This window comes from Hyla sarda, chromosome 1 (genome assembly GCF_029499605.1).
Source record: "Hyla sarda isolate aHylSar1 chromosome 1, aHylSar1.hap1, whole genome shotgun sequence".
NCBI classification, from domain to species: Eukaryota; Metazoa; Chordata; class Amphibia; order Anura; family Hylidae; genus Hyla; species Hyla sarda.
This window is the reverse complement of record NC_079189.1, coordinates 313,378,584-313,405,907: the sequence shown is the minus strand read 5'-3', so window position 1 is coordinate 313,405,907 and position 27,324 is coordinate 313,378,584. Positions and strand designations below refer to the sequence as shown.

The 27,324-nt window shown below is 40.6% G+C and overlaps 1 protein-coding gene across 1 annotated transcript in view; it reads left to right on the top strand.

The window, feature by feature from the left end:
* Positions 1–528: 528 nt before the first annotated feature.
* Positions 529–27,324, top strand: part of TRIM14 (tripartite motif containing 14) — a 73,743-nt gene continuing 46,947 nt past the window's right edge. Inside the window, exons 1-2 of the mRNA XM_056552096.1 lie at positions 529–1,300; positions 26,283–26,378. Of these exons, the coding sequence (XP_056408071.1) occupies positions 695–1,300; positions 26,283–26,378 (702 nt within the window). The 5' untranslated portion in view covers positions 529–694. The remainder of the gene's footprint in view (positions 1,301–26,282; positions 26,379–27,324) is intronic.

Sequence of the window (27,324 nt, the reverse complement as noted above, 5' to 3'; positions counted from 1 at the left end):
TCCACAACTTTAAAGACACTCTTTTTAATACAGTCTAATTCACAGAAATAATGATCGATCCAAGTAGAGGAGATTATTTTATTCATTTATTTTAATAACTAAATCTGATCATGTGTTACTAGGACCTCTTATCATTAACATTATATTATGTTTATATATATATATATATATATATATATATATATATATATATATATATATATATATATACGTAGTCAGAAAAGAAATTGTTGCAGGCAGAAGGAAAAACTGAACTGAATCAGGACTGGAACAAAAGATGACATCAATAAAATGCTTCAATAAGAAATCAAACTGCAAACAACAATGCGCATACAATAGCAATAAACAGCATTGAATATAAATGTGTCTTAGCTGTTTTAATGCAACATGGCACATATTGTTCAAACAAGTCTGGTCATTAAAGGGTCAAATTAGTGCTAAGTTCTCGTCACGTGTGAAGGAGAATGTAGTTTCGTTTCCTGCTGACAGACATCAGTTGTTCCTTCATCTCAACAGCACAAAGACAAATCCATTGCTTTCAACACAAGGTAGATGTAAGTTTTACAAGACCGCCAAGGAGTCTGCAGATGGTGGAAACAGGACCGTACTGAAAGGTATACCATTATAATACAATAGACCTGTGCTACCTGTGGACCCAGGTGAAGGAGCAGAACACCAAGCAGGAGGAGCAGTAATGGAACAGCATGAAAGTAATATTTTGCAGAAGAGTAGGATCTGCAAGACAGAGCCACAGATGATGTCCACAGCTACCTCTGACTTGTGCCAACCGGTTGATCAGTGTGGTATATGTGATTGTAGATGCCCATCCCCTGTGTTAATGGTGTCCTGCGGGCACCGCTTCTGTCTTAGCTGCCTGGAGGGTTTCTGGCAGAATCTTCCTAACTGTGAAAGACCATGCCCTGCTTGCAAATTGCCATGGGAAGGGCAAGCAAGAGAACCCCAACAGAGATTAAAGTGTGACTTGTGCCCACCTCACAGCCCATGCATTGCCCAATGGAGCTGCTTGACTTGTGGGGAGTCATATTGTCCTGAGCACTTTCGGCCACACATGCTTGACGAGAATAGAGCCAACCACCAAGTATGCAATGCTGAAAAAGAAGAGGCCATAAACATGGGAGAGAGGAGAAGAAGGGGGCACTGGTGCCAGGAGCACAGGGAAAGGCAAGTGGAGCTCTTCTGCCAAGCATGCAGAGTATGTGTATGTACACTCTGCCCCCTCCTTGGAGAACACAAAGGCCACCCAGTGACTCTCATAGAACAAGAAGCCATTCACAAGAAGGTACCTTATTGTATTTTCTTAACATCTTTGTTTAAATTGATTAGCATAAATGTAATTGTAATTTTGTATCTAATTCTGGCTAAAGATATTATGATTTTTCGAACTTGTATGTACTACCCGAACCCAACAGTAGTTGAATATGCACATTATTACAGGTCATAATTGGCTTTATAAGGTAATGCATTTTGCTATTGTTTTCATTTTTCTCCAGAGATATGGAGTTACCAGTTGGCTGCTATAACCTAAGTTCATAGATTTATTATGATCACTGAGTTTCTTTAACATGGCTGCCGTGTAAGTCAAAGTCTATTATGCAGCGATAACATTATCTGTTCCTTTCTGATTGTAACAATTATTAACCAGAATAAAAATATTTTGAGGGGCATTTACTAATCTTTTCCTATGTAGTCTGGTTTTTACCCTGTTTTTTTCTACTTAATTTTTGACTATGTGCGACAAATTTACTAAATTGTTGCACGGCATTAATAAATTTGGCACACGTAGGCAAAAGTGGGAAAATTACTTCATGTAGTAGAAAAAATAGTCTGTTCCTTTTTCCTGCTGTCTGAATAGGTTTGGCTGCTAGGTTTCCTTCTGGATCTTTTGTTTTTGAGTTTTTTTTTTAGCTTTTTCACCACATCTAAATAATTCAATAACTAAATTGTAGTCATGGCTCAGAATAGTGGTAAACGGCGTTTAGTGTGTGTGTGTGTGTGTTTATTACATTTTTTTAACACAGTTTTTTTCTCCCTAAATGTACTTACACTTTTTTTTTTTTTGGTTACTTCTTCTACAGATCCGTGTATCCTGTGGACTCCTTCGGATTCGGTGGACTACTTCGACGACCAGCGTTTTTCTTTGCTTGATGTTAATAAAATGGTTAATGAGGGCTTGTGGGGGAGTCTTTTTTAGTAATAAAAAATTTTTAAAACCTGTTGTGTTTTTTTTTTTTTTTTTACTTTACTATACAGGCTTAGTAGTGGAAGCTGTCTTATAGGCGGAGTCCATTACTAAGCCGGGCTTAGCGTTAGCCACAAAAACAGCTAGCGCTAACCCCCAATTATTACCCCGGTACCCAACACCACAGGGGTGCCGGGAAGAGCCGGTACCAACAGGCCTGGAGCGTCAAAAATGGTGCTTCTGGGCCTAGGCGGTAACAGGCTGGTGTTATTTAGGCTGGGGAGGGCCAGTAACAATGGTCCTCGCCCACCCTGGTAACATCAGGCTGTTACTGTTTGGTTGGTATTTGGCTGAGAATAAAAATAGGGGGGACCCTATGTGTTTTTTAAAAATATTTAATTATTTATTTAAAGAAACAAACGCATAGGGTCCCCACTATTTTCAATCTCAGCCAAATACCAACCAAACAGTAACAGCCTGATGTTACCAGGGTGGGTGAGGACCATTGTTACTGGCCCTCCCCAGCCTAAATAACGCCAGCCTGTTACCGCCTAGGCCCAGGAGCGCCATTTTTGACGCTCCAGGCCTGTTGGTACCGGCTCTTCCCGGCACCCCTGTGGCGTTGGGTACCGGGGTAATAATAGGGGGTTAGCGCTAGCTGTTTTTGTGGCTAACGCTAAGCCCAGCTTAGTAATGGACTCCATCTATAAGACAGCTTCCACTACTAAGCCTGTCTAGTAAAGTAAAGAAAAAACACAACAGGTTTTAAAAAATTTTTATTACAAAAAACACTCCCCCACAAGCCCTCATTAACCATTTTATTAAAATCAAACAAAGAAAAACGCTGATCATCGAAGTAGTCCACCGAATCCAAAGGAGTCCACAGGATACACGGATCTGAAATGAGAAGAAAAAAAAATTGGTTAGTACATTTATTATGACCTGCTCACACATCTCCCGCCCCGCACGACTACAACTGCCAGCATGCCCTTACAGTAAGGACATGCTGGGAGTTGTAGTTGTGTGGTGCAGGAGATGTGTGGGCAAGTGACAAGCTTGTCCTCTGCCCCCAGCTGCAGGACTACAACTCCCAGCATGCCCTTACAGTAAGGTGGGGCGGAGGCCGGGCACAGTGTTTTCCAACCTGGGACTTGTAGTTTGCAACATCTGGAGGCACCCTGGTTGGGAAACACTGGCCTAAAACAGTGTTTCCCAACCAGGGTGCCTCCAGATGTTGCAAAACTATAACTCCCAGCATGCCTAGACAGCCTTTGACTGTCCAGGCATGCTGGGAGTTGTAGTTTTGCAACATCTGGAGGCAACCTGGTTGGGCAACACTGGCCTAAAACAGTGTTTCCCAACCAGGGTGCCTCCAGATGTTGCAAAACTACAACTCCCAGCATGCCTGGACAGCCAAAGGCTGTCTAGGCATGCTGGGAGTTGTAGTCTTGCAACATCTGGAGGCACCCTGGTTGGGAAACACTGGCCTAAAACAGTGTTTCCCAACCAGGGTGCCTCCAGATGTTGCAAAACTACAACTCCCAGCATGCCTAGACAGCCTTTGACTGTCCAGGCATGCTGGGAGTTGTAGTTTTGCAACATCTGGAGGCAACCTGGTTGGGCAACACTGGCCTAAAACAGTGTTTCCCAACCAGGGTGCCTCCAGATGTTGCAAAACTACAACTCCCAGCATGCCTGGACAGCCAAAGGCTGTCTAGGCATGCTGGGAGTTGTAGTCTTGCAACATCTGGAGGCACCCTGGTTGGGAAACACTGGCCTAAAACAGTGTTTCCCAACCAGGGTGCCTCCAGATGTTGCAAAACTACAACTCCCAGCATGCCTGGACAGCCAAAGGCTGTCTAGGCATGCTGGGAGTTGTAGTCTTGCAACATCTGGAGGCACCCTGGTTGGAAAACACTGGCCGTAAACAGTGTTTCCCAACCAGGGTGCCTCCAGATGTTGCAAAACTACAACACCGAGCATGCCCTGACAGCCAAAGCCTTTGGCTTTCAGGGCAGGAGCCCTGAGAATACAGTGCAGCCGCCCGGGCTCCTCATACGGCCTCCCTGCTACCCCCCCCCCCCCCCTTGTCTCCGGCCCGCGTCGCTCAGCTCCCGCTGCTACAAGACTACAACTCCCAGCGTGTCATCACTGTAAGGGCATGCTGGGACTTGTAGTCTTGCAACAGCAGACAGATGGGAGTTGTGGGGCGCTGGCAGGTGAGAGGGGGGGGGGATGTAAATCACTGCAGTGTCCCGGTAGCGCAGTGAGGGTAGCAGGGAGAAAGTAGGTCGGAGCCCGGGCGGCAGTAGCTTTTCCTGCTCCATGTTGGAGCTGGAGTAAATTTAGTCATTTTTTACGGCCGTTGCGACAGTTTATTGCGCAGCTGCGACTGTCTCAGTTAATAAATACCTGACCACTGCAAGTAAAAACTGAAAACTTGCGTAAATTAAGCAGGACATTTTTTTTTTACTTTCTAGCTCTTGCTAGAGAAAGTCGCACTAAAAATAGGGTAGGCGCAATTGCGACAATTTTGCGCCAAAAATAGTCAGAAAAAAATGACTAAACCCCTTAGTAAATGCCCCTCATTGAGAGTATAAAAACAGTCTCTCGTTCATAGAAAGTTATTGTGCTGCAGCAAAAATGCAAATATTTCTCCTTCAACATATACGTATACAATACTTCTATTTTCCTCTGCATCAGAAAAGGGCTGAATACGTCTCATGATTGTTATTATAGAAATATCCATCAGATATTGATTGTTCTTCTGTAGTTTAAAACATTGCCACATGTAAATGGACCTTTTTTTTGGACCTTAGTGGACCAGAGCTTGGTGCATACTTTATAACATATTAATCCAATGTCGTGTGCAATTTGTATACCCAGGCACCTCCCCAAATCTGCGATGAATAGCTATTTTCATGCAAAGTTTGTATAAAACACACTCATTTTGGCTCAGTTTAAGGGACAGTTGCATAAAATATGGATCTTTTGGCAAGTATAAAAGTAGAGACAGATTTCTTCCTTTCTAAGCCGACTGGTTTATCCCAGACAAACAATTCTTATGTAGTAGGCTACCTTAATATTTAACATAGGCGTTTCCCCTTGTTTTAGCATGTGTAAACACACCTGTCAGTGCAGTATATTCTAACACACAGGTTCTTAACTATCAGTACATAAATACGCTAGAGAGATTGTGTCATGGGTGTAAGAGTCCAAAGTGTAGTAGAATCAGCACAGGATGGCCTCTAGTGCGGTGCACGATATCCACCAGCTTGCCAATGCTGCATTCAGATACAAAGTCCCCCTTCCAGGATACAGCACCAAGCACGAGGTTAAAGCGTACCTCTTAAAGCGTACATTTTTTTATATATCACTATGTAGCTTATCTTGACCATGTACATCTAATTTTTATGTGTCTAGCACCTTTATTTATTTTTTTATGACACTTTTAATTTAGCTCACTAGTCTGAATTCCTCTCAAAGGGAGGGGGCGTGTCCTCACTGTGCAGGTCTCCGCCCCCTCGCTCAGTATGCTGTCTGCTGACATCTCCCCTAGCATTAGCAAAACTACAACTCCCAGCTTGTCCTCACTGACAGTAGCGGGACACAAGCTGACAGTGGGAGGATTTTTCCTCCAGCTGTGAGCCCTGCACTCACAGCTGTCAATCAAGGAAGTGTGTCCTTGACACAGCAGGACTAGTATGTGTCCAAGCAGGCAGGGGGGGCAGTTATTTGACTGTCTTTTTCTGTATGAAATACTGAATATTTTCTAATGAAAGCAATTGCAAAACCTATTGGTTATACATGCTTTACAACATATCAAAAGTTTTTGTATCTGACAGTGCCCATTTAAGTGCAGGCTAAAATACTTTATTGCATCATAGAATACAAGATACTTTCCCTCAGGCAGTGCTTTTAATAGGTGAAACATACTGTACATTCATAGTCCTTAGGGTACTTTAACCCCTTAAGGACCACGTGTTTTTCCATTTTTGCACTTTCGTTTTTTCCTCCTCACCTTCAAAAAATCATAACGCTTTTAATTTTGCACCCACAGACTCATATGATGGCTTATTTTTTGCGCCACCAATCGTACTTTGTACTGACATCAATCATTTCACCACAAAATTTACGGCATACCCAGAAATTAAATAGATTTGGGGCAAAATTTGAAAAAAAAAACGCCATTTTGAAACTTTTGGGGGGCTTCCGATTATACGAAGTGCATCTTTCGGTAAAAATTATACCAAATATTTTTTCTGTAGGTCCATACGATTAAAACCTACTTATATAGGTTTTTCTTTATTTTACTACTTAAAAAATTATAACTACTTGCACCAAAATTAGTATTTTTAAAATTGTCCTTTTCTGACCTCTATAAAAATTTTATTTTTCCGTATATGGGGTGGTATGAGGACTCAGTTTTTGCACCATGATCTGAAGTTTTTATTGGCTCCATTTTTTTTTGGATCAGACTTTTTGATCACTTTTTATAATTTTTTTGGGGTATACAAAGTGACCAAATATACGCAATTTTGGACAATTTTTATATGTGTACTCTACTGACTGTGCGGTTTAATTAACATTATAGTTTTATAGTTCGGACATTTATGTACGCGGTGATACCAGATATGTTTGTTTATTTTTTTGTTTGCATATTTTTTTTTTAAATGGGAAAAGGGTGATTCAAACTTTTATTTAGGAAGGTGTTAATTTAGGAAAGGGTTAATTCACATTTATTTATTTTTGTTAACTATTTTTACACTTTTTTTTGTGATTGCATACACTGTTCAATGCTATGCAATAGCACAGCATTGATCAGTGTAATTTGCACTCGATGGCTCAAGCCTGGGGTAATCTTGGAGGCTTGGAGCAATCAAACGTCGATCGGACAGCACGGAGTATGTTAAGGCACCTCCCGCTGTCCTCTCAGCTGTTCGGGATGCCGCGATTTCACTGCGGCGGTCCCGAATAGCACCGCTGAGCTAACTGCAAGTGTATTCTCACGTTTTAGACGCCACAATCAACTTTGATCGCAGCGTCTAAAGGGTTAATACCGGACATCGGCCCGACCGGCAATGTCCGGTATTAGCCGCGGGTTCTGGTTGCTGATAGCAACCGGGACCCAGCAGATACTGTGCGTGCTCAGCTCCTGAGCACGCTTCACATAACGGGAGCCGGCCACGGACGTAAATATACGTCTGTGGTCGTTAAGGGGTTAATCCAATTTATTGGAGTAGGGGGTATCTGGCTCTGGAACACACAGCTTAAGACCCAGGAAGAGCTAAACACTTGACTATGCTGAAGCACCCTTCTATGAGCCCTAATCTAAATCCTATTGAACATCTGTGGAAGGAGCTGAAACATGCAGTCTGGAGAAGACACCTTCACACCTGAGACATCTGGAGCAGTATCTTCTAAGGAGTGGGTCAAGATACCTGGAGAAAAGTGCAGAAGTCTCATTGACAGTTACAGAAATCACTTGTTTGCAGTGACTGGCCCAAAATATCAAGTTCAGGGACCATCATTTTAGTCCAGGACAGTTTCTTTATTTTGTTCAAAAATGATTCTGTAGAACGACAATATACAAGCAATGAGTTTCATCAGTTAATTTTCAGTACATTTTTATTTATTATTACTTAAGTCAGTTTCAAGTTATTTCAGGAGCATTGTGTCTTTTTCTGTCTTTAACAATTTTATCCACATCTGTACATAAATGTTAAACCTAATTAACTTTTTTTACCCAAGCGAACAAATAATACAAACAAATTTTTGACTAGAGAAAATCTGCAGCATATATACCATGTGGGGGTCATATCCTAAAAGTTTGTTGTGCTTCTCATTGAAATGTTTGACTGAATTTTTCCTATTTGTTCTGAAAACCTAGAAGGAGATGTCTCATTCTTTTCAAACATATGGCTTTTATATGACAATTTTTTATTACTTACTTTTGCTTACATGTGACCTATTTATCAAATAGTCGCACGACCTTGATAAATTAATCACACATAAGCAAAACCTGGGAAACCCGTTTACAAAAGCATTTTTTAAAGCAGAAAATATTTCCCTTATGTTAATAGCTGAAGTTCTTTATCTACCCTTTATTACCAGTAGTGTTGCTAGAGAGTGACGGGGAGGGGGGGGAGGGGGGCATACCGCATCAGGTGACACCCTGACTGGCCTGCCTGGCACTAAATAGCTGCACTCCAACTATCCCGCAACAACCCATCCACCCTCCTCAGAAATTAAAAACATATTATGCCGCACCATGATTATCCTCTGGAGGCTTTTTTGTTTAATTTTGAGCCCGCATTTTGTGATGTTGGTGGGCGGAGTCTTGCGTTGCTGCGCTGAGGCCAGAGTTTACGTCAGGAAGGAAGACAGCGCAGCACCAACAGGCACATAAACAATAGTGAAGCCACACACACACACAAAAAAATGGCTCGGTACGTTACCCACCCCAAAATGTGTATGAAACTGTATTACTATGGATGTTTGTTTTTTTGTAAGGAAAAATTTTTGTGCCACATATGGGTTATTTACGGAGTCCAAAGAAATTCTTACACAATTATTTTGTGACTTATTCTATTTTAACACAACATTAATTTTTTTATTTAGTGGATACGCCAGCAAGTATGTGTCCTAAAATTAACACGGTGTGCAGTATGTATTTTCAACCTTAAAATTAATAGAGTTATTAGTCATATAATTAATGTTTTCAATAATTAACATTAACATTAATGAAGTAGCTTTGTTTCATGATGCAGAACAAGAACAATTGTTAAAGTGGGTGTTAAAGGGGTACTCCAGCGTTTAGACATCCTATCCCCTATCCAAAGGATAGGGGATAAGATGCCTGATCACGGGGGTCCTGCCGCTGGGGACCCCCGTGATCTTGCACGCAGCACCCCAGTTAAAATCATGTTTGCTCTGGGTCTGATTACCAGCGACCACGGGGTAGGGGGCGTGTGAAATCACGCCTCCGCCCCCCGTGTGATGTCACGCTCCACCCCTCAATGCAAGCCTATGGGAGGGGGTGTGACAGCTGTAGATGCCTTGGAGAACATTCGGCTGCCTGCAACATCCTCCAGCATGACCGGTTTGGCAATGGGTCTGTAATGGTGAAGGGTGGCATTTCTTTGGGGGGCCACACAGCCCTCCACGTGCTTTCCAGAGGTAGCCTAATGGATCATCAGACCCCTTGTGAGACCATATGCTGGTGCTGCTGGCCCTGGGTTGCTCCTAATTCAAAGCAATGCTAGACCTCATGAGGCTGTAGTGTGTTAGCAGTTTCTGCAAGAGGAAGGCATTGATGATATGGACTGGCCCGCCCGTCCCCCCTACCTGAATCCGATTGAGCACATCTGGGACATCATGTCTCGCTCCATCCATCAACACCACGTTGGACCACAGACTGTCCAGGAGTTGGCGGATGCTTTAGTCAAGGTCTGGGAGGACATCCCTCAAGAGACTATCCGCCACCTCATCATGAGCAAGCCCAGGCATTGTAGGGAGGTCATATGGGCACGTGGAGGCCACACACACTACTGAGCCTCATTTTGACTTGTTTTAAGGACATTACATCAAAGTTGGATCAGCCTGTAGTGTGGTTTTCCACTTTGATTTTGAGTGTGACCCCATATCCAGACCTCCATGGGTTGATAAATTTGATTTCCATTGATAATTTTGTGTGATTTTGTTGTCAGCACATTCATCTATGTAAAGACGAAATTATTTATTATGATTAGTTCATTCATTCAGATCTAGGATGTGTTATCTTAGTGTTCCCTTTATTTTTTTTGAGCAGTGTACTATAGGTAGCATAGTACCACTAGTGGGACAGCTGAACTTGTACTTCCATAGCAATCAATTTTGGTGCTTCATGCAGAAGATACAGCATGGAGTACTCACCAAATGCAGTCTTATGTTTTCTTTTATTTGTGACATTTTAGTGTGTACAGCAGGGAGGTTTTTGCAGAGGGGAGGGGAAAAGTACAGATGTGGTATATTTTATATATCTATGTCCCAGTATTATAAATGTATTCAGTCATGAAAGCTGCATGACCAAAATATCAGTTCTTTTTGGACTTCTCTTTTAAACTTCTGAATAGGCTCGACAACAAAACATGACAGGTTAGCTTACCTGTCACAATATCCTCCGGCAGGATATGTTTAAAACTTCCAGGTAATCTTGTAGCCTATGAATTCCCTGGGACTACACAATTGGGAGACGTTTGTATGGAATTTCCATAGACTTGCGTGGGAATTATGGCCGTCACGCCCCCTCCCATAGACTTGCATTGAGGGGACGGGGCGTGACGTCACACGGGGGTGGAGTCCTGACGTCACAGACTTCCGTTCCCGTGGTCACTACCCAGACCCTCCAGTGCTGCCGCATGCAACATTGCGGGGGTCCCCAGCGGCGGGACCCCCGCGATCAGACATCTTATCCCCTATCCTTTGGATAGGGGATAAGATGTCAAGGATGGGAGTACCCCATTAAAAATTTTTGCCTACTCCTTAAGGGGTTAATAATGGTTGTCTGAGAGGAAAGTTCTCCCATACTGAATGCACATGGGAACGCAAATCATCAAGATCCATTGCTGACCAATGAAGTTCCTGATATGCTTTTTAGGAGACAAACCAAGAGATACTGCAGGCCATAGTAACACATTTATGCCACGCAGGCTGTTCACAGTAGCATGAGCAACATGCACCCTGGCAATGTTGTGTGGAAAAACTGTTCCTGGGAGACTTTGGAGATGATGATCATATGATGATATGATTATAGCCTCTTAGCCTCTTGACAAAGCCACAGACATGGCGAAACATTGAGGGTGGGCTTTGTGCATTGTTTTTAACATAGTAGTATGTGCAGTCTCTAATGTGAATAAGGATCTCTACTGCAGAGAGGTCCCATATGCTGATCACTGTAATAACAAATGAGCTGGTTACAGCCATACATAATGATTTTCAGTGATAGACAATTTTGCAGAGAGCTGCCATATTTGTGCCTGTTTTTGAAGTATGTGTTCTTCCTTTTTACAGTTTTTTCAATAAAAATAATGTATATAGTATTAATTATTAGTGGTTAGTAAATTTAGGATTTAATGACCACCTTAGGTGGTTTATAGTGTAAATTGACTGAAATTTACCCTACAACCATGGTTGTAGTTGTGTGTGTATGTGGGGGGCTGCAGGAGTTAAACGGTGATTGCTACTTATTTTCTGGCCCCCAAGGAGTTAAATAGTATTGCACAAGAGGGTGTGACATTTCGTTACTGGGGCCTGACAAAGCACCAAACGGTGCGATACGGCTGTGGCCCGATGTCTGACTTCCCCCCCGTAACATCTTCAGCATCCCGCTGCTTCCTCGCCTGACCGCGATGTTCCTCGGTTGAATCACCTCCAGTACACCGGGTGAGTTGCTCCGCTATTACTATTTCTTCCTGTGACCATTACTTTTTACCTGTGCCATTGGCGTCAGAGCACCACCCATAGGAGATTGCATACCTGCCCTATCCAATTACGTTGTATCAGGAGTTTTCATTCAGAGTCATATAGGACTGTGCCGGATCTGTCTTTTCTTCTGGGTTTACAAAGATAAGATGTAATTTTTACCAAAAAAATTACTGCGTAGAAACGGAAGCCCTCAAAATTTACAAAATGGCGTTTTTCCTTCACCGTAGATTTTTGGGTAAAATTATTGATGTCATTACAAAGTAGAAATGGTGGCGCAAAAAATACGCCATCATATGGATTTTTAGGTGCAAAATTTTAAGAATTATGATTTTTTAAAGATAATGAGCAAAAAACGAAAGTACAAAAATGGAAAAACCCCGGGTCCTTAAGGGGTTAACTAGAGAGAGGGCAGCATTGTGCTCCACTCCCCAGCCGGCCAAAAGATCTGTCCATTTCTCTGCATAGACGTTTATCTCTCGTCATGTCAAAAGTTGATTTTAATAACAGTAACTCTTTAAAGCCATAAATCCTGAAGAGTTTGCACAGTCTATGCTTGTGGGTGTTGATGGGTTGTCTAAAAGATTAGAGCCTTAATGATACAGTAATTTTTCATTTTTATTTTTTCCTTCCAGCCTTTTAATAGCTATAGTTCATTTAACAACCTATGAGGGCATGTTTTTTGTCGGGCCAATTGTACTTTGTAATGCCAATCTTTATTATTTTATAAAATATACTGTAAAACCATGTTCTATAGGTTATACAAAAAAAGAGAGAGGTTGCAGCAGCACTCTTGGTCAAAAAATGGAGGCTCTTAGCGCACTTTTTGATCAAAATGTGTCCCCCCATAGGCTCAGAATGTGTGTTAGGGTCCCATCCGAAATGAGGCCACCTCCGCGTGGTGGATGGGGGGACACGTTTTGATCAAAAAGTGCGCTAAGAGCCTCCATTTTTTGACCAAGAGTGCTGCTGCAACCTCTTTTTTTGTATACTCTGTATTTGCCACAGCAGCGTGCACCCGCATATTAGGTAGTTGTGCTAGCTATTTTTCTTTTTGTTTTTTTTTGTGCAACTTAGGGGGAATGGCACTCTCTGTAGCCGTGCACCCCTCCCATTTTCCACAGGAGGTATTTTAAATTGATAATGGATACAGCATGTCACCCAGTCAGAGGCTATATGCCCAGCAGAGGTGAGTGTTATGAGTGTTAGGCTCAGAATGTGTGTTAGGGTCCCATCCGAAATGAGGCCACCTCCGCGTGGTGGATGGGGGGACACGTTTTGATCAAAAAGTGCGCTAAGATCCTCCATTTTTTTTACCAAGAGTGCTGCTGCGACCTCTTTTTTTTGTATACTCTGTATTTGCCACAGCAGCGTGCACCCGTGTATTAGGTAGTTATGCTGGCTATTTTTCTTTTTGTTTATTTTTTATGTTCTATAGGTGGTCAAACTGACATGTTATCTTGATTCTTTAGGTTGGTATGATGACAATAGTGCCATATTTGTATAGTTTTTGTCATGTTTTACTATTTAAAAAAAATCAAGCCTATTCAAAATGCACCAGAGCCAAGAATAACAAAAATTACAACTTTATAAATGTTCAAACACACATTATTGACCCCTTCGTGACACAGGATAGATCTAGTCCACAATGGTACCGCTAAGGGTGTATAAAGTGGGCTCCTGATTTGAACCCACTCCATTCCTTGTGACCCCATCTGATATCACTAGCTGGGTCCTGCTGCTAATAATCGGCATGCAGTGATCGTCGTGGACGGCTATTAAACCTTTAGGCATCTATAGGTACCTTGAAGTAGTCCCTGGGTGGGGGGGAGGGGGTGCAATCTACTGTAGAGGGCTTACCTCTGGGTGGGGTCTCTCATCAGTCATCTTCTAGCCTCCTCTGGATCTTCGTAAAAGGTCAGTCGGCAATTTTTTATGATCCTCCAACAGGCATAGTGGAGCGAGAATCTGACTTTTTTGATGAACAAGTGTTGACAAATGGGCTTTATGTATACCCATCACAGCTGCAGAGAAGTTTTGAAAGATGAAAATTTTTTGGTCTTAGCTATGCAAAGAGTCCTTCTGCCAGTATATGCTCATAGCACTTTCTCTTTAAAGGGGTATTCCGCTCCTAGACATCTTATCCCCTATCCTAAGAATGAGTCAAGATGTCTGATCAAGGGGGATCCTAGTGATCTCCGGGCCAGCAACTCGGTGTGTTGTGAACATTTATGCTGGCTTCAGGCGCCCGTGGCCTTGACATCACGCCACGCCCCTTTCATTCATGTCTATGGGAGGGTACGTGGCTGCTGTGGTCAACCACAGCTGTCACGCACCCTTCCATAGACATTAATGGATGAGACATGGCATCACATCACGAACATAGACGCCCAAATCCGAGTTTCTGAACATAAATGTTCTGAACACTGGGTTGCCGGCCCGGAGATCGCATGGGGGGGGGCAGCATTAGGATCCCCATAATCAGACATCTTATCCCCTATCCTTAGGATAGAGGATAAGATGTCTAGGGGTGGAGAATTTCATTAATAGTCCATTAGATATTTGGCTATGACCAGTCATGGTCTTTGGTTTCTCTTTGAGAGGGTCAGGAGAAAGATCCAACTGGAGATCTTCTCCTAAAGGTTGCTCCGATGAAAAGATTCTGTCCCCATTTTCAAGATCCTCCAGCTTATCCTGCAGTATAATTCCAGGTTCTGTCTTTGTGCAAGTGCATGTTCTACCTAAGACAGGAAGTGTTCACAGGAGGTGGTTTGGGTTTCGAAGTTAGCAACTGGCACCCGCCATGTATGAAACAAGCTTATCTCCTGAGCTCACCTCATGTTTCATCAACTGATTCCTGATGAAGCTATCGGCAGGTGGCGATGTGCATACTGTTATTGCCATTTTATATCCCTTAATAGGTGACTTGTTTTTGCCTTATTTTACATTTCAGAGCTTAATTCTCATTGATAGGCAGTATTTGGTATCTCTACATCATATAGCTGGGACTTTGCCAGGTGGGATGGGGGTCATATATAATGATTTATATATTTTAAGTGTTTTTATGTTTGCATGTACTTTTGTTAGTACCTATCGCTGCTCAGGGACCCATTCGGTCCTTTATGTAGATATGATCTAATGTATTTTTTTACTTTTTTTTGCATTTAATAAATGGTTATTGTATATCATTATTTGAGTGATATTTGGAATGTGCAGTTTTCTTAATGCATGATATTTTCATGTGATTTTTTTCCTCAATTGACCCATCATGTATGTCATGGGTTGGGAAGGAGTTAATATGTTTCAGCAATCTATGGCTTAGTTTACATATGTCAGATGCCACAAGCTGGACCTATAGACCATCCGGCATGTCTGTCATGTAGTATGGACTCGCCAGATCAAAAAAATTCTGCATGTAAAAATTTTTGATCTCCCTCCTGTGAGCTGGATTGAAAATATGCTGGATAAATGGGAACAAGGCATAACCTTTAGAGTGTAGCCTCTCGTTCATGGCACTTGTGAGAAACAGTATTTCACATGAGTCCACCCCTCCAATTTTTGTAAATATTTTCTTATATCTTTTCATGTGACAACACTGAAGAAATGACTCTCGCTAAGTGTAAAGTAGTGAGTGCACAGCCTGTATAACAATGAATGAAGATGCAAAAAATAGACACTAAGTGGCATTAAATCTTTTAAACAAAAGGTGAAAGAGTTCTTTGACTTTTGTGGCAGAAATAGCTTGTGATTGCCGATGTGAATAATGTGAAAAATGCACTCACCTATTAGCGTTACGCTACAGTCACAACAGCAGATGTGAGTAATGAGACACTCTTATAAATCCTCGTGGCAGCCCAGCATCCAGGACTCGGTCATCAGAGATGTCGGTATGGCATCAGTGGGATTCAGGTGAGAGAGGAACTTGGTCCTTCTCATATGCAAAAAAGGTTGGTGCTTTGCGTGGTGCCTGAGGATAATTTCTTCCAAAAGATTGTGGCAATAAACAAGTGCTCGTAAGACACTTTTTCTATTCAAGTATTGATATGGTTAAAGAATAAAAGCAATGCATTTCGCGAGGGGACCCTCGCTTCATCAGGCTAATACAATGTGCAGATATGATAAGACTTATATACAGAACATGTAGGAAATGAACACATACCAGAGCGCAGGAAAGGGGCATGGGAGTAGCATAATGTCATTGTGGTACCGTGTGGATGTTGGTATGCCTGGGTTCCGGCCGGAATGGTTGGCGTGGTGGGCGGAAGTTACGTGTCGGGAAAAGCCTGTGTGTAATGTATTAGACATGATATCTATTGATAGGACCGCGGCTGAGTGGGTGGTTAACGCAACTGGATTGGTTGGCACAGTGAGATGAGGATCCCATGGGTGATATAAGTGGCACATTACCTCTTCTTGATAGGATAAGCCGAAAATGTGTATACATGATGAATGGACATGTCATAGATGCAAGTTTATGCATATTTATGTGAAAGTATGAAGAATGTTAAATGTTGATCAAAATGATCAAGAGGATATAAAAATTGGGGATGATTATAAGAATGGAGTGTGGTAGTTGGGAGGATGGATGAAATTATTATTACTAGTTGTGTGAAATATATGTAGATAGGAAAAAATAAAAATAAAAAAATATATATTATGCAAATAAAAAAGATGTCAGAAGAATTTGTTAAAAGCGAAGTTGGATGAATAATAATGTATGTGTTTATATATATATATATATATATATATATATATATATGTCAGTGCTGGTTAAGGATATGTATGTGAACTGTGTTGTCAAACTAGACTGAGGGATGCCTTAAGCCTCATGGGCATGAAATTCACCAGAGCTTCACAGGTTGGCACTGGAGTCTTTGTATGCTCCTCTATGACAACATCATAGAGCTCATGGATGTTAGAGACCTTGCTCTCCCCCAACTTCCATTTGAGGATGCCCCACAGATGATCAATAGGGTTTAGGTCTGGAGACATGCTTGGCCAGTCCATCACTTTAACCCTCAGCTTCTTTAGCAAGGCAGTGGTTGTTTTGGAGGTGTGTTTGGGGTCATTATCTCTTGGAATACTGCCCTGGGGCCCAATCTACAAAAGGAGGGGATCATTTTCTGCTTCAGTATGTCACAGTACATGTTGGCATTCATGGTTCTCTCAATGAACTGTACCTAACCCAGTTCCAGCAGCATTCATACAGGCCCTGACCATGACACTCCCATCACCATGCTCAACTATAGGCAACACACATTTGTCTTTGTACTCCTTACCTGGTTACCGGAACACACGCTTGACACCATCTGAACCTAATAAGTTTATCTTGGGCTCACTAGACCACAGAACATGGTTCCAGTAATCTATATCCTTAGTCTTCTTCTCTTCAGCAAATTGTAGACTTTCTTGTGCATCATCTTCCTTCTTTGATGACAGCCATACAGAACCATATATGATGCAGTATATGACATATGGTCTGAGCGCTGACAGACTTACCCCCCACCCCTTTTGCCTCTGTAGCAATGCTGGCAGCATTCATAGGTCTATATTCTAAAGACAACCTTTGAGTTTGACACTGAACACATGCACTCAACCTCTTTGGTCAACCATGGCGAGGCCTGTTCTGAGTGGAACCTGTCCTGCGAAACCGACATTTCCACATAGGGGTGTTCTCACTTTTGTTGACAATGTTAAGATATTAATGGCTGTGTGTTGGGTAATTCTGAGAGGACACAGCATTAAACACTGTTATACAGGCTGTGCACTCACTACTTTACATTGTAGCAGAGCGTCATTTCTTCAGTGTTGTCAAATGAAAAGATATAATAAAAATATTTACAAAAATGTTATGTGAGATACTATACTAAGATATTTTTACAACATAAAATAGGGTAATAACAACAATGCTTGAGTTGTGATGTGACATCCGTCTATATGCCAAGGTCCTATCATGTGGTATTGAGGGCTCTAAAACAAAATCATTTGAAATACTTCATACTCTCAGAGATCTGAGATATTTCATTTTACAAGTTACGTTTCACCTTATGACATACAATTTCTTTGTCTTTGATGATTGTTATTATCTCTGGGATCTGGATTTATTTTGAAGTCTCTATATAAGTTTAGAGGGTTTGAAAAACTATATATATGATCATTATCTAAATAAGTAGGTGAGATATAAAGGCCAAACAATGTATTCAACATATCCTTTGTGCATCTTTCTATCCTTCTCTTTACAATCTGTACAATGTCCTTTCTAAAAAAAATGTCAATGTATGTTTTTGATGGTATACTATACCTGAATATTATTTGCAACTATACTATTTTTTGAAGATCCAGGTTCCAAGGTTCCAAGTTTTGTATAATATTATATAAAGATTTATGTTTGTGTATCAAATAGGGCAAATAGTCAGCTTAGTATTTGAACCCCAATTCCTTAGCCACTGATTTAATCAGATTACCTTCATTTTCTATACCAAGCAACTAATAAAGAGTTGTTGGCAAAGCTGAACACAGTGGCAGGTCCAATGCATTAAGGATGCTTATGCAAGCACAATGATGTTCTCAAGGTCTTAGTAGAGACCCTACTTTGCAGAGCTCTGGCTGTCTACTGACATCTGCTGGATCTTTTGAAATATGGAAAAAAAAAAATATTTGAAAGCTCTGGCACCTATTCTGAGAAAAATGTTGGCAATTTGCCACAATCTCCTGGTACTATTTAATTTTAAGTTTGTAATTAATGACCGCCACATGCTAAAAAAGGAACCTGCTTAAAAATGCTGACAAATGTGCAGCGGGATAGCGCAACTCCTCCTGGTAATTGGCATGCTTCACGAACTTCCAGGGCAAGTATCTTTGCTAAAACTGATTATGTTATAAAGAAAATGCACATACAGCAATCTCTTTTACTAAGAAACTTTTTACTATCTTCTATGATCAAAGATTAAAAATTGTTTTTTTTTAAAGATAAGATATACTTTTAGCTTTGAAGCAAAAAGAGAGCATAATACATTTCTTGGTATGGGAATTCTTAGTGTTATGGAACCATTTTTTGGAGTATTGTTAATCTCTTTAAAGAATCGCACTGTTGTGACCATATTTGAGATCCAGATCTCTAGGATGTGGGTAATGCATGTTTATGGGACATGTATGTTTGTTTATGTGAATAAAAAAAAGATGACATCATGCTCTGATGCTGTAATGCCGAAAACTATGTTTCCATGGTGGAATGTCCGCATGGGAAATTCCCGTGCATACATTTTACAGGCAGTAGAGAACATGCCGGCACTAGGACTGCTTGGAAACACACCATCTCATAGATGGCAATGCATTTTCAAGTGGATTCTGCAAAAACATTAAACAGGTTCAATGTTTTTGCGGACACCAGAATCAGGATTTCCATGGCAGATGTTGCTGCCCTGGAAATTCTGCTATGTAAGCATAGCAGCAGAATCCCATTGAAATCAATGGGAATCTGCTGCTGCAAAATGTCCGTATGAAATTTTCATGCAGAATTCTGCACGGACATTCTGCCATGTGAACATACCCTGATAGTTTCTATGGGGAGGAACAGGGTCGGACTGTCCACTTAATAGGACAATCCTTTGGTGGAACCAGGTATTTACATAAAAATGGGCCCCAAAGTTCTAGCAGAAGACAACCCATATGTGTTGCTGGTTTGGTGCTCAGTAATCAATAGCTGCTAGGGAAAATACATAGGGCTTAAATACCAAAATGTAAGATTTTATTGATATGAACTGTATGTATAATATAACAGCATGACTTATCTTATGTATCTTATGGAAGGGAACAAATTCTGTGTAGAACGATAATAGGTCTTCAGAATCGGTCCTAGAGTATCATGGAGAGATACATTGTAAATACACAGACTGAGGTTCATATTGCTTGATGCACTGTATTGATTCCCTGTAGATTTCCAATTTGATACTTTGTTATGATGGCTGATGGGTCACTTAACTGCAGAACCAGGATTTTTCCTGGGTCCTAGCAATGGCTCCCAGTACTCAGATACCCATAGGACTTAGCAGGGCAGAATAGTGGGACCAGTTAACAGTTACACATCAAATGCAAACTCATATCAAAGGTAAGAAGCTAAAACAAACGGCAACCATCAGATGTCAGTGGCCGATGGGAGTAGTAGTCTTGCAGGATGACTCAGATTACATAGAAACAACAAACACATAAAAGAACAACACAGACTTACAGACATATCTGACAACAACAGGACCAGGAAACTCGGCAGAGCTCTGCATTAAAATTTAAGATTTTCCTACCCTAGGTGACGGAAAATATAGATTTTATGAAAGACAAGAGGCGAGCATTAAATGCATTAAATCTCTCTTTACTTGCTCTAGCAGCAAAGTATTAACATAGCAACACAGAGAAAAAACATTATAGAATGTTCAGGTGTATACAAACATGCTATCTATCACAGTAGCCAATCAGGATGGTAATGGCATAGTCTATATAAAAGTGATGATGCTGTAACTCGCCTCTTTCTTTGATGCAAAATAAGTAGATGAAGAATATAAACAGTCTCTAAACCGCAACAGTAGCAGGTAAGAAGTTAGGAATCTGAGGGAACTAGGATTGAACCAAGGAGCGATTAGAACCAAGGTTGAGCCTTGGATGGATACATATAGAAGATCTCTCGGAATGAGAAGAAAAGGAGGGAAGGCATAAAGTGTCTCTTGAGGCCATATTTGAGATAGAGCATCCACTCCCAGAGCTTCTGGATCTGGACGCCAACTGAAAAAGCGATGGGTTTGACAGTTGGTGCGAGATGCGAAGAGATCCAAAAGAAGATTGAGAAGATGAAAATTTGAGGGTCCAATTTTCAATCACTGGAGTTAATTAAATAACGGGAATTCCAGTCTGCCACTAAGTTGGAAAGACCCGGAATATATTATGCTATCAGAACAATATGCCTGTTCAGGCAAAAATGCCAAAAATCTTTTGTAATGTTTGCTACTAGTTTCAACTTATCTATATATTGGACTGCAGATATGTTGTCCATGTGTAAGAGAATGGAACAATGCAACATATCTTTCGCAAACCTTTTCAAAGCAAAAAAGCATGCTAATAATTCTAGGCAAATGATATTAAGATAAGATTCTGAAGATGTCCATTATCCGCCTGTGGATAAGGAACCACAGCGAGCGCCTCAACCTTGAAGGCTGGCATCTGATTCCAAGATTAGATTCGATTTGGAAATGAATATCACTTTGCCATTCCACTCTTGAATGTGATGAAGCCACAAGAGAAGTTCTTCTCTTGCTTCTGTAGAGAGTTGAATCTCGTCAGAATATCCTAAACCGCCTCTTAAATGTTGAATCTTTAGGCGTTGAAGGGCTCAGTAATGCAAGGGAGCCGGAAAGATCGCCTGAATTTAAGCTGAAAGAAGAGAGAGATCAGGTCTTTGTTGAGAAGAGATCGAATTTCTTTCCGAATCATGCTGAGTTTCTTGGAAGGTAGACTTAAAAGAGTTGATTGGGTATTTATCACGAAACCTAAAAATTATATTTCTTGAGAAGGAAGTATTGACTTCTCTTGATTGATTATAAAACCCAAACTGGTTAGTAGAGATACTCCATATGTAGAAGAACAAGGCCGGTTGAAAAAGCCATGATGAGGATGTCGTCAAGATAAATTATAAGACGAACACCTCTGGAGCGGAGAGCAGCCACCACTGGTTTCATAAGTTTCGTGAAGCACTAAGGTGCTGATGAGAGGCCGAATGGAAGGCATGTAAATTGCCATTTTTGATGATTTCAAACAAATTGTAGATAAGGTTGAGAGTGAGGCTGAATAGGGACTGTAAGATATGCATCTTTTAAATCGATTTTTTATCAACCAATCTCCTTGTAGGAGCAGGTCTCTCTGAAGATGGATACCCTCCATCTTGAAATGTTGAAGCGAACTAAATTGTTCAATAGTTTCAGATTTATTACTGGTCGATAACCTCCATCTTTTTTCTTTACTAAAAAGAGGTTGCTTAGGAACCCCGGAGTATGAAGGGGTACAGAAATGATTGCATTTTTGGCATATAATTCCTCTATTTCTGATGCTATGAGGATTCGATCCTCTGTTGAAAATTGGATGGGATGAGGAAGGTGACTCTGATTGGGAATGCAGACAAACTCTATTTGATAGCCTCTATTTGATAGCCTTTGGTCGGAAGATATCATAACCCTATTTTGGGGAAAATGAATGAATCTTCCACCAATTGGAAGATGGGAAGAAAGTAGAACTGTTAGACTTACTTGGTGATGGTCTGGAACGGAATGATGCTCGTTGACCTCTTGTGCACCAAGGATGACCCCGTGTGGGTTGGTTGGTAGGGGGAATAAAGTTAGACCTGTCTTGTTGGAATTGGGGTCTATATTGAGGTCTAGATTGGGAGGAACAGCTGGGAAAGCGACCTCGACCTTTCCCAGCCCTTCCGAAAACCTTATGTGAGAAAACCATTTTCAAAGATGACTGTGCTTTGTCAAGCAAGGAGAATAAGCCCACAAGTTTGCTTATCTCCTAAATAAAATGTTCTCCACAGAGTATACCATCGGTAGGAACAGTTGGTTCATTGGAAGCCAAATGGGTTAATTGGGAATCTAATTTTAGGAGGATTGCTCTCCTGCATTCTACACATTATGTAGCATTTGCATTTTCAAAGAAACACATGGCCCTTTGGGCCCAGCCTCTGAGCACTGTGAAGTCAATAGCAGTACCAGATTCTAGAGATTCTTCTGACAAATCTAGTATTTTTGTCAGAGGTCCTAATAAATCAAGAAATTTGTCTTGACAGACATTAAAAGACCTGACAAGACCTTTCTTCGGGTTTTTACCTGATTTTAAGATATATTTGGTAAACATAGGATCCAGTTCTGGGGTTTGTGCCATTTTGGAAAGGAGGGAAGGACGTGGGCATTCTGCCCAAAGCTTGTTTCTAGAGGAGCAGTCCATTCCCTTTTTTTATCCACCGATTAACAAATTGAGTCACCTTGGGATGAGGGAACCACTCCCTGGACCTAGGGTGACAGATATGTTGTGGGTCAAAGAATGGTGTACCAGAACCATCAAGCAAATGTATTTTCTTCCACCGTAGGGTCATTATCATTTACATCACTTCTCCCAGATATGTCAGAATATTCAGAGGGGTCAGCAGAGTCATCAGAGTCTTCCGCAGAAAAGTTATCTGATTTTTCATTATATGGATCTGGTTTTGTTCTTTTTGAAGTCTTAGAAACCTGTTTAATATGGACTCACTCACGGATTGAGGGTTTACTGTGCGATTTACTAGCACTGGTATTGTAGCTGCATGATGGCCGCCAGCCCATGTCAATGTCTTTACCTACTCCAGAGGGAATTCATTTCCTATGTTTGGAGGTTTAGTGGTAATCAATATTTTTAAGATGCCTCTTGTAAGTAGATTTATGGGACTTTTTAAGTCCCTTAGATAATTGTGTTGAGTCCTCTGCGGACAAAAGTCCTCCGATGGAGTGGAAGGATGGGCCGGTGTAGGTTTATTCACAGAGGATTGTGAAATTGCCAAGGACACAGATTTAGAAATGGTGTCCTGCATTGTAACCATAGCAGTTTTCACTGCAGACTGAACTGATCTTGATGCAGATTGATCAACCATATGTTGGAGTTGGTCACCAGAAATAAAATCACAATCTTGAATACATGGACCAAGAAAAATATATATATTTCTGAAGTAAGATATGTTAAGGAATTATAATGTTTATAATATTTAATATAAAAAATGAAGATCAGGGCAGCACTCCAATAGCGTGAAAAAAGGTGAATTTTATTCCATCAAAACAATGTGCAAAACAGCAGCTGCTGTTTTGCACATTGTTTTGATGGAATAAAATTCACCTTTTTTCACGCTATTGGAGTGCTGCCCTGATCTTCCTTTTTTATACTTGGATGGATCGTTGGACTTGATCCTTTTACAGGTTGCCTGCACCTTTTCTTTTACATCTTTTGGATTTTCTGCTTTTTTTAATATTTATCATAGATATATTGTGAATAGTTTTGATAGAATAGTATATATAAGTATATTAAATAAATTATTAAATATATATATATATAGGGAATAGAATATATATATATATATATATATAGAGAGAGAGAGAGAGAGAGAGAGAGAGAGAGAGAATAATATATTCAATAAGTAGATTCAGACAAAAACTGATGGTTCAGAAGATTAGAGCAAGAATTATATACATATGCAATGTGTATATATATATATATATATATATATATATATATATATATATATATTTCTGCCCAGAAGACAAATAGTATGGGGAGAAAAAAACGAGTAGGAGGATAGAGGTGATGTGACTGGCCGGCTGGAACAACGCGTCTGAGGGGAGTGGCGGGAAGACTCCACTGATAGCCAACGGAGGCCGGTCTCGTGAGATCAGTAGCAATAGGAGCTGTGTCACAGGAGACCAGAGATGTCGGGCGCGTGCTGAGAACAGTAATAGTGAACGGAATGGAGAAAGGTAATGACAGCGATAAAATAGCAAAGTATATAGAAATGGATGTACCGACAAGAGGAAAATATATTTATACATAGAATGGAATAAAGGATATGAAGAGAAGGGGCTAAATAGGGCTATATTGGAAAATAGAGTATATATGGATAAAGAAAAATAAGAGAATATCTTTATTAATGAAATAAGGGGAAATTATATAAAACAAAGGGGAATTGAGACAAATAATTAAATTAAATTAATAAGTAAATTAGGTACAAAATATATACTTATCTTACTGCAGAGCAGCAAAGAAAGAGGCAGAGTTACAGCATCATCGCTTTTATATAGACTATGCCATTACCATCCTGATTGGCTACTGTGAAAGATAGCATGTTTGTATACACCTGAACATTCTATAATGTTTTTTTCTCTGTGTTTGTTGTTATGTTAATACTTTGCTGCTGGAGCAAGTAAAGAAAGATTTAATGAATAATGCGAATGCCTCCTGACTTGAAATAAAATTACAAAAAATATCAACAAAACAAGCATGAGACCAACTGGACAAGGCACTAGAAAGTTCACACAAACAATAGTTCTGAAAAAACAGCAAATAGATTCATTATGAAGACTGAGGAATTAAATAAAACACATCGTAAACTGACATAGACCTATTGTCCGATAACAACTAAAGCCGTTGTCAGCAAGAATAAACATAAAAGCAGAAGAAGGTGGGTTGAAATCCATACATTTCAAGTAAGTTCAAGTAAGTTGCAGTACATGAACTTTCAATAGACTTCAATGGGTAGGAAAACATGCAGCAGAAAATATGTCACAAAATATGGCATGTGTGACCCTACCCTTGGTGGTGTGGAACACATGAATTTTTTAAAACTCAACTTCTTTAACGGTAGCTCCACTAACACCTCCAGTCTCTTTCCCACAGACTTCCAAAATTTGATTATACTTCAACCTCAAAGTTGCTTGTCATGACTGCACACCTTTACGAAACTGCAGGACAGTCACTTTTTGTACTTGGCACTATTCTTGTTCAGTCCACTTTGTTACAGAATTATCCAGGTCCTGTTACAGACCACAGAGCAACCAACCTCCCACTGTCACCAGTCATTTCAGGTTACTTTTTCACATACATTTTTACATTTTTTTCAGCCCCCCCTAGACCCAGTTATAGCCTACAGCCCAGGCATAGGCAAGTTTCGGCACTGCTGATGTTTTTGGACTACATTTCCCATGATGCTTTTGCAGCATTTTGGCAGTAAGAGCATCACGGGAGATGTAGTCCAAAACATCTGCAGTGCCGAAGGTTGCCTATGCCTGCTCTAGCCAAAGGTTGCAGTCCCTCACAATCAAGACTACCTTGACTTTTCTCAGGGCTGATGTCTCACATCACCCATGCAGAGCTTCTATAACTAACTCCTCCTAAGGCTGATGGCAGTGCAAGGCAAGACCACTTCAACAACAACCAACACAGAGCTTCTCAAGTGGTCCTCTCCCATTGCTGAACTACTCCCAGCACATACTTCATCTACAGCAAACTGTGCACCTTGTCATCGAGACACTCCATTATTTCTTCTCTTCTGCCTTTCCTAGCAGCATTTAGTGCGTGCACCAGTATCACATTGTGCACACCCATGTGACCTTTATGCTCTTGCTAGATGTTTACTGACCCTGACACATCCTCCTGTTAGATGAAAGATAGAAAACCAGCATTTCTGCTGTCAGTTACCATGACAAGACATGGCAGCCTGCCAGTCCATGCAAGCCAGACTCTCCCAAATTACAACAAATCATTCATATATACATCACACGTACAATATGTGTACAAGGCAATAACAAACAATGCAATGAAACAGTCTCTAAAGGTAAACACACAGTCTTGTTACCCGAAGAGGGAATAAAACGCTTATCCCATTAAAAATGAAGACACATTATACAAAGTATAACTTAAGTCTACCTGTACATTAAAACCTTCTTAGTTCACTAGGAGTCTCTCTCAGTGCCCCTGCTATGTGTAAACTAAGGTATACTGACTTGCAAAACAGTTTGCTATGCTAATAAACTTCTTTCATATCTTTTTTTTTTTTTTTTTGCAGAATCTGACAAGCAGATGCCTGGAGCAGCTTGATCAAAAGAAAAGCTATGTACTTGGCAACATACATCATATTGAACAAGCTGCCACGGATCTCAAGGTATGAAGCATATCTAAAAAGCAAGAAACACTGCAGGGTTATGTTCAATACACAAATGTTGCAAGATCTGTATTTGTTCAGTGCAAAGTTGAGAGATTCGCATTCCAGGGCGCTCAGATACAATCAGCAACATCTATTGGCTGCTCCTGACACAATTCATAATATGTTGTAATGAATAGTAGAGTCTCAGAACTCAACCCTTCAAGTCAATGAGTTCTTTCCAGACATCTGACAGGATCTGTCTTAAATGTGATTACTGCCAACACATATTAAAAGACAGTATCTCTGCATATATGTTGTTTTCAAATTACATATCCAAAATTTTACAAAGACAGATAGAAAATAAATAGCAGCAAAATTTAAGAAATACTACATAAGATGAGGGAAAATAACACTGGAGAGTACCGTATATAGGATGTAAATAAGAAATAATCATATTTGAGGGATAATAGGTAAATCCACACATTACACATATTGCATTATCCACATTCCTGAATTGTCTTAAAGACTAAGGGGGAGATGTATCATTGCATTTAGACCATTTTTCACGTCTACAAATTTTGCGCAATTGTGCTTTTTTTGCATAGAGCTGCGTTTTTTTTGGGTGGACAGTTTTCTAAAGTTGTCACCAGTTTGGTCTACCGTACACCACCTAATCCAGTGGACTGGTATTTATCAATTGCGCAAAAAAAAAAGTAGATGTTTTTTTTGCGCAATTGCGCTTTTTTGCAAGAAAAGTAGTCTAAACCTAAGACTGCTATTCTTGCCCCTTGCAGGCATTACATTCTAATAGCAAGCTCTATGGTAAACCTAAGAGTGCTAGCAAGGACTCGTAGAAAATGGCAGACGGTGGAAGATGCAGGTGGGGGATGCAGGAGCCGTCTCTCAGCACTGCAGTACTACAACTACTCCTATCATGGGACAGAATCTGTCCCATAATGGGAGT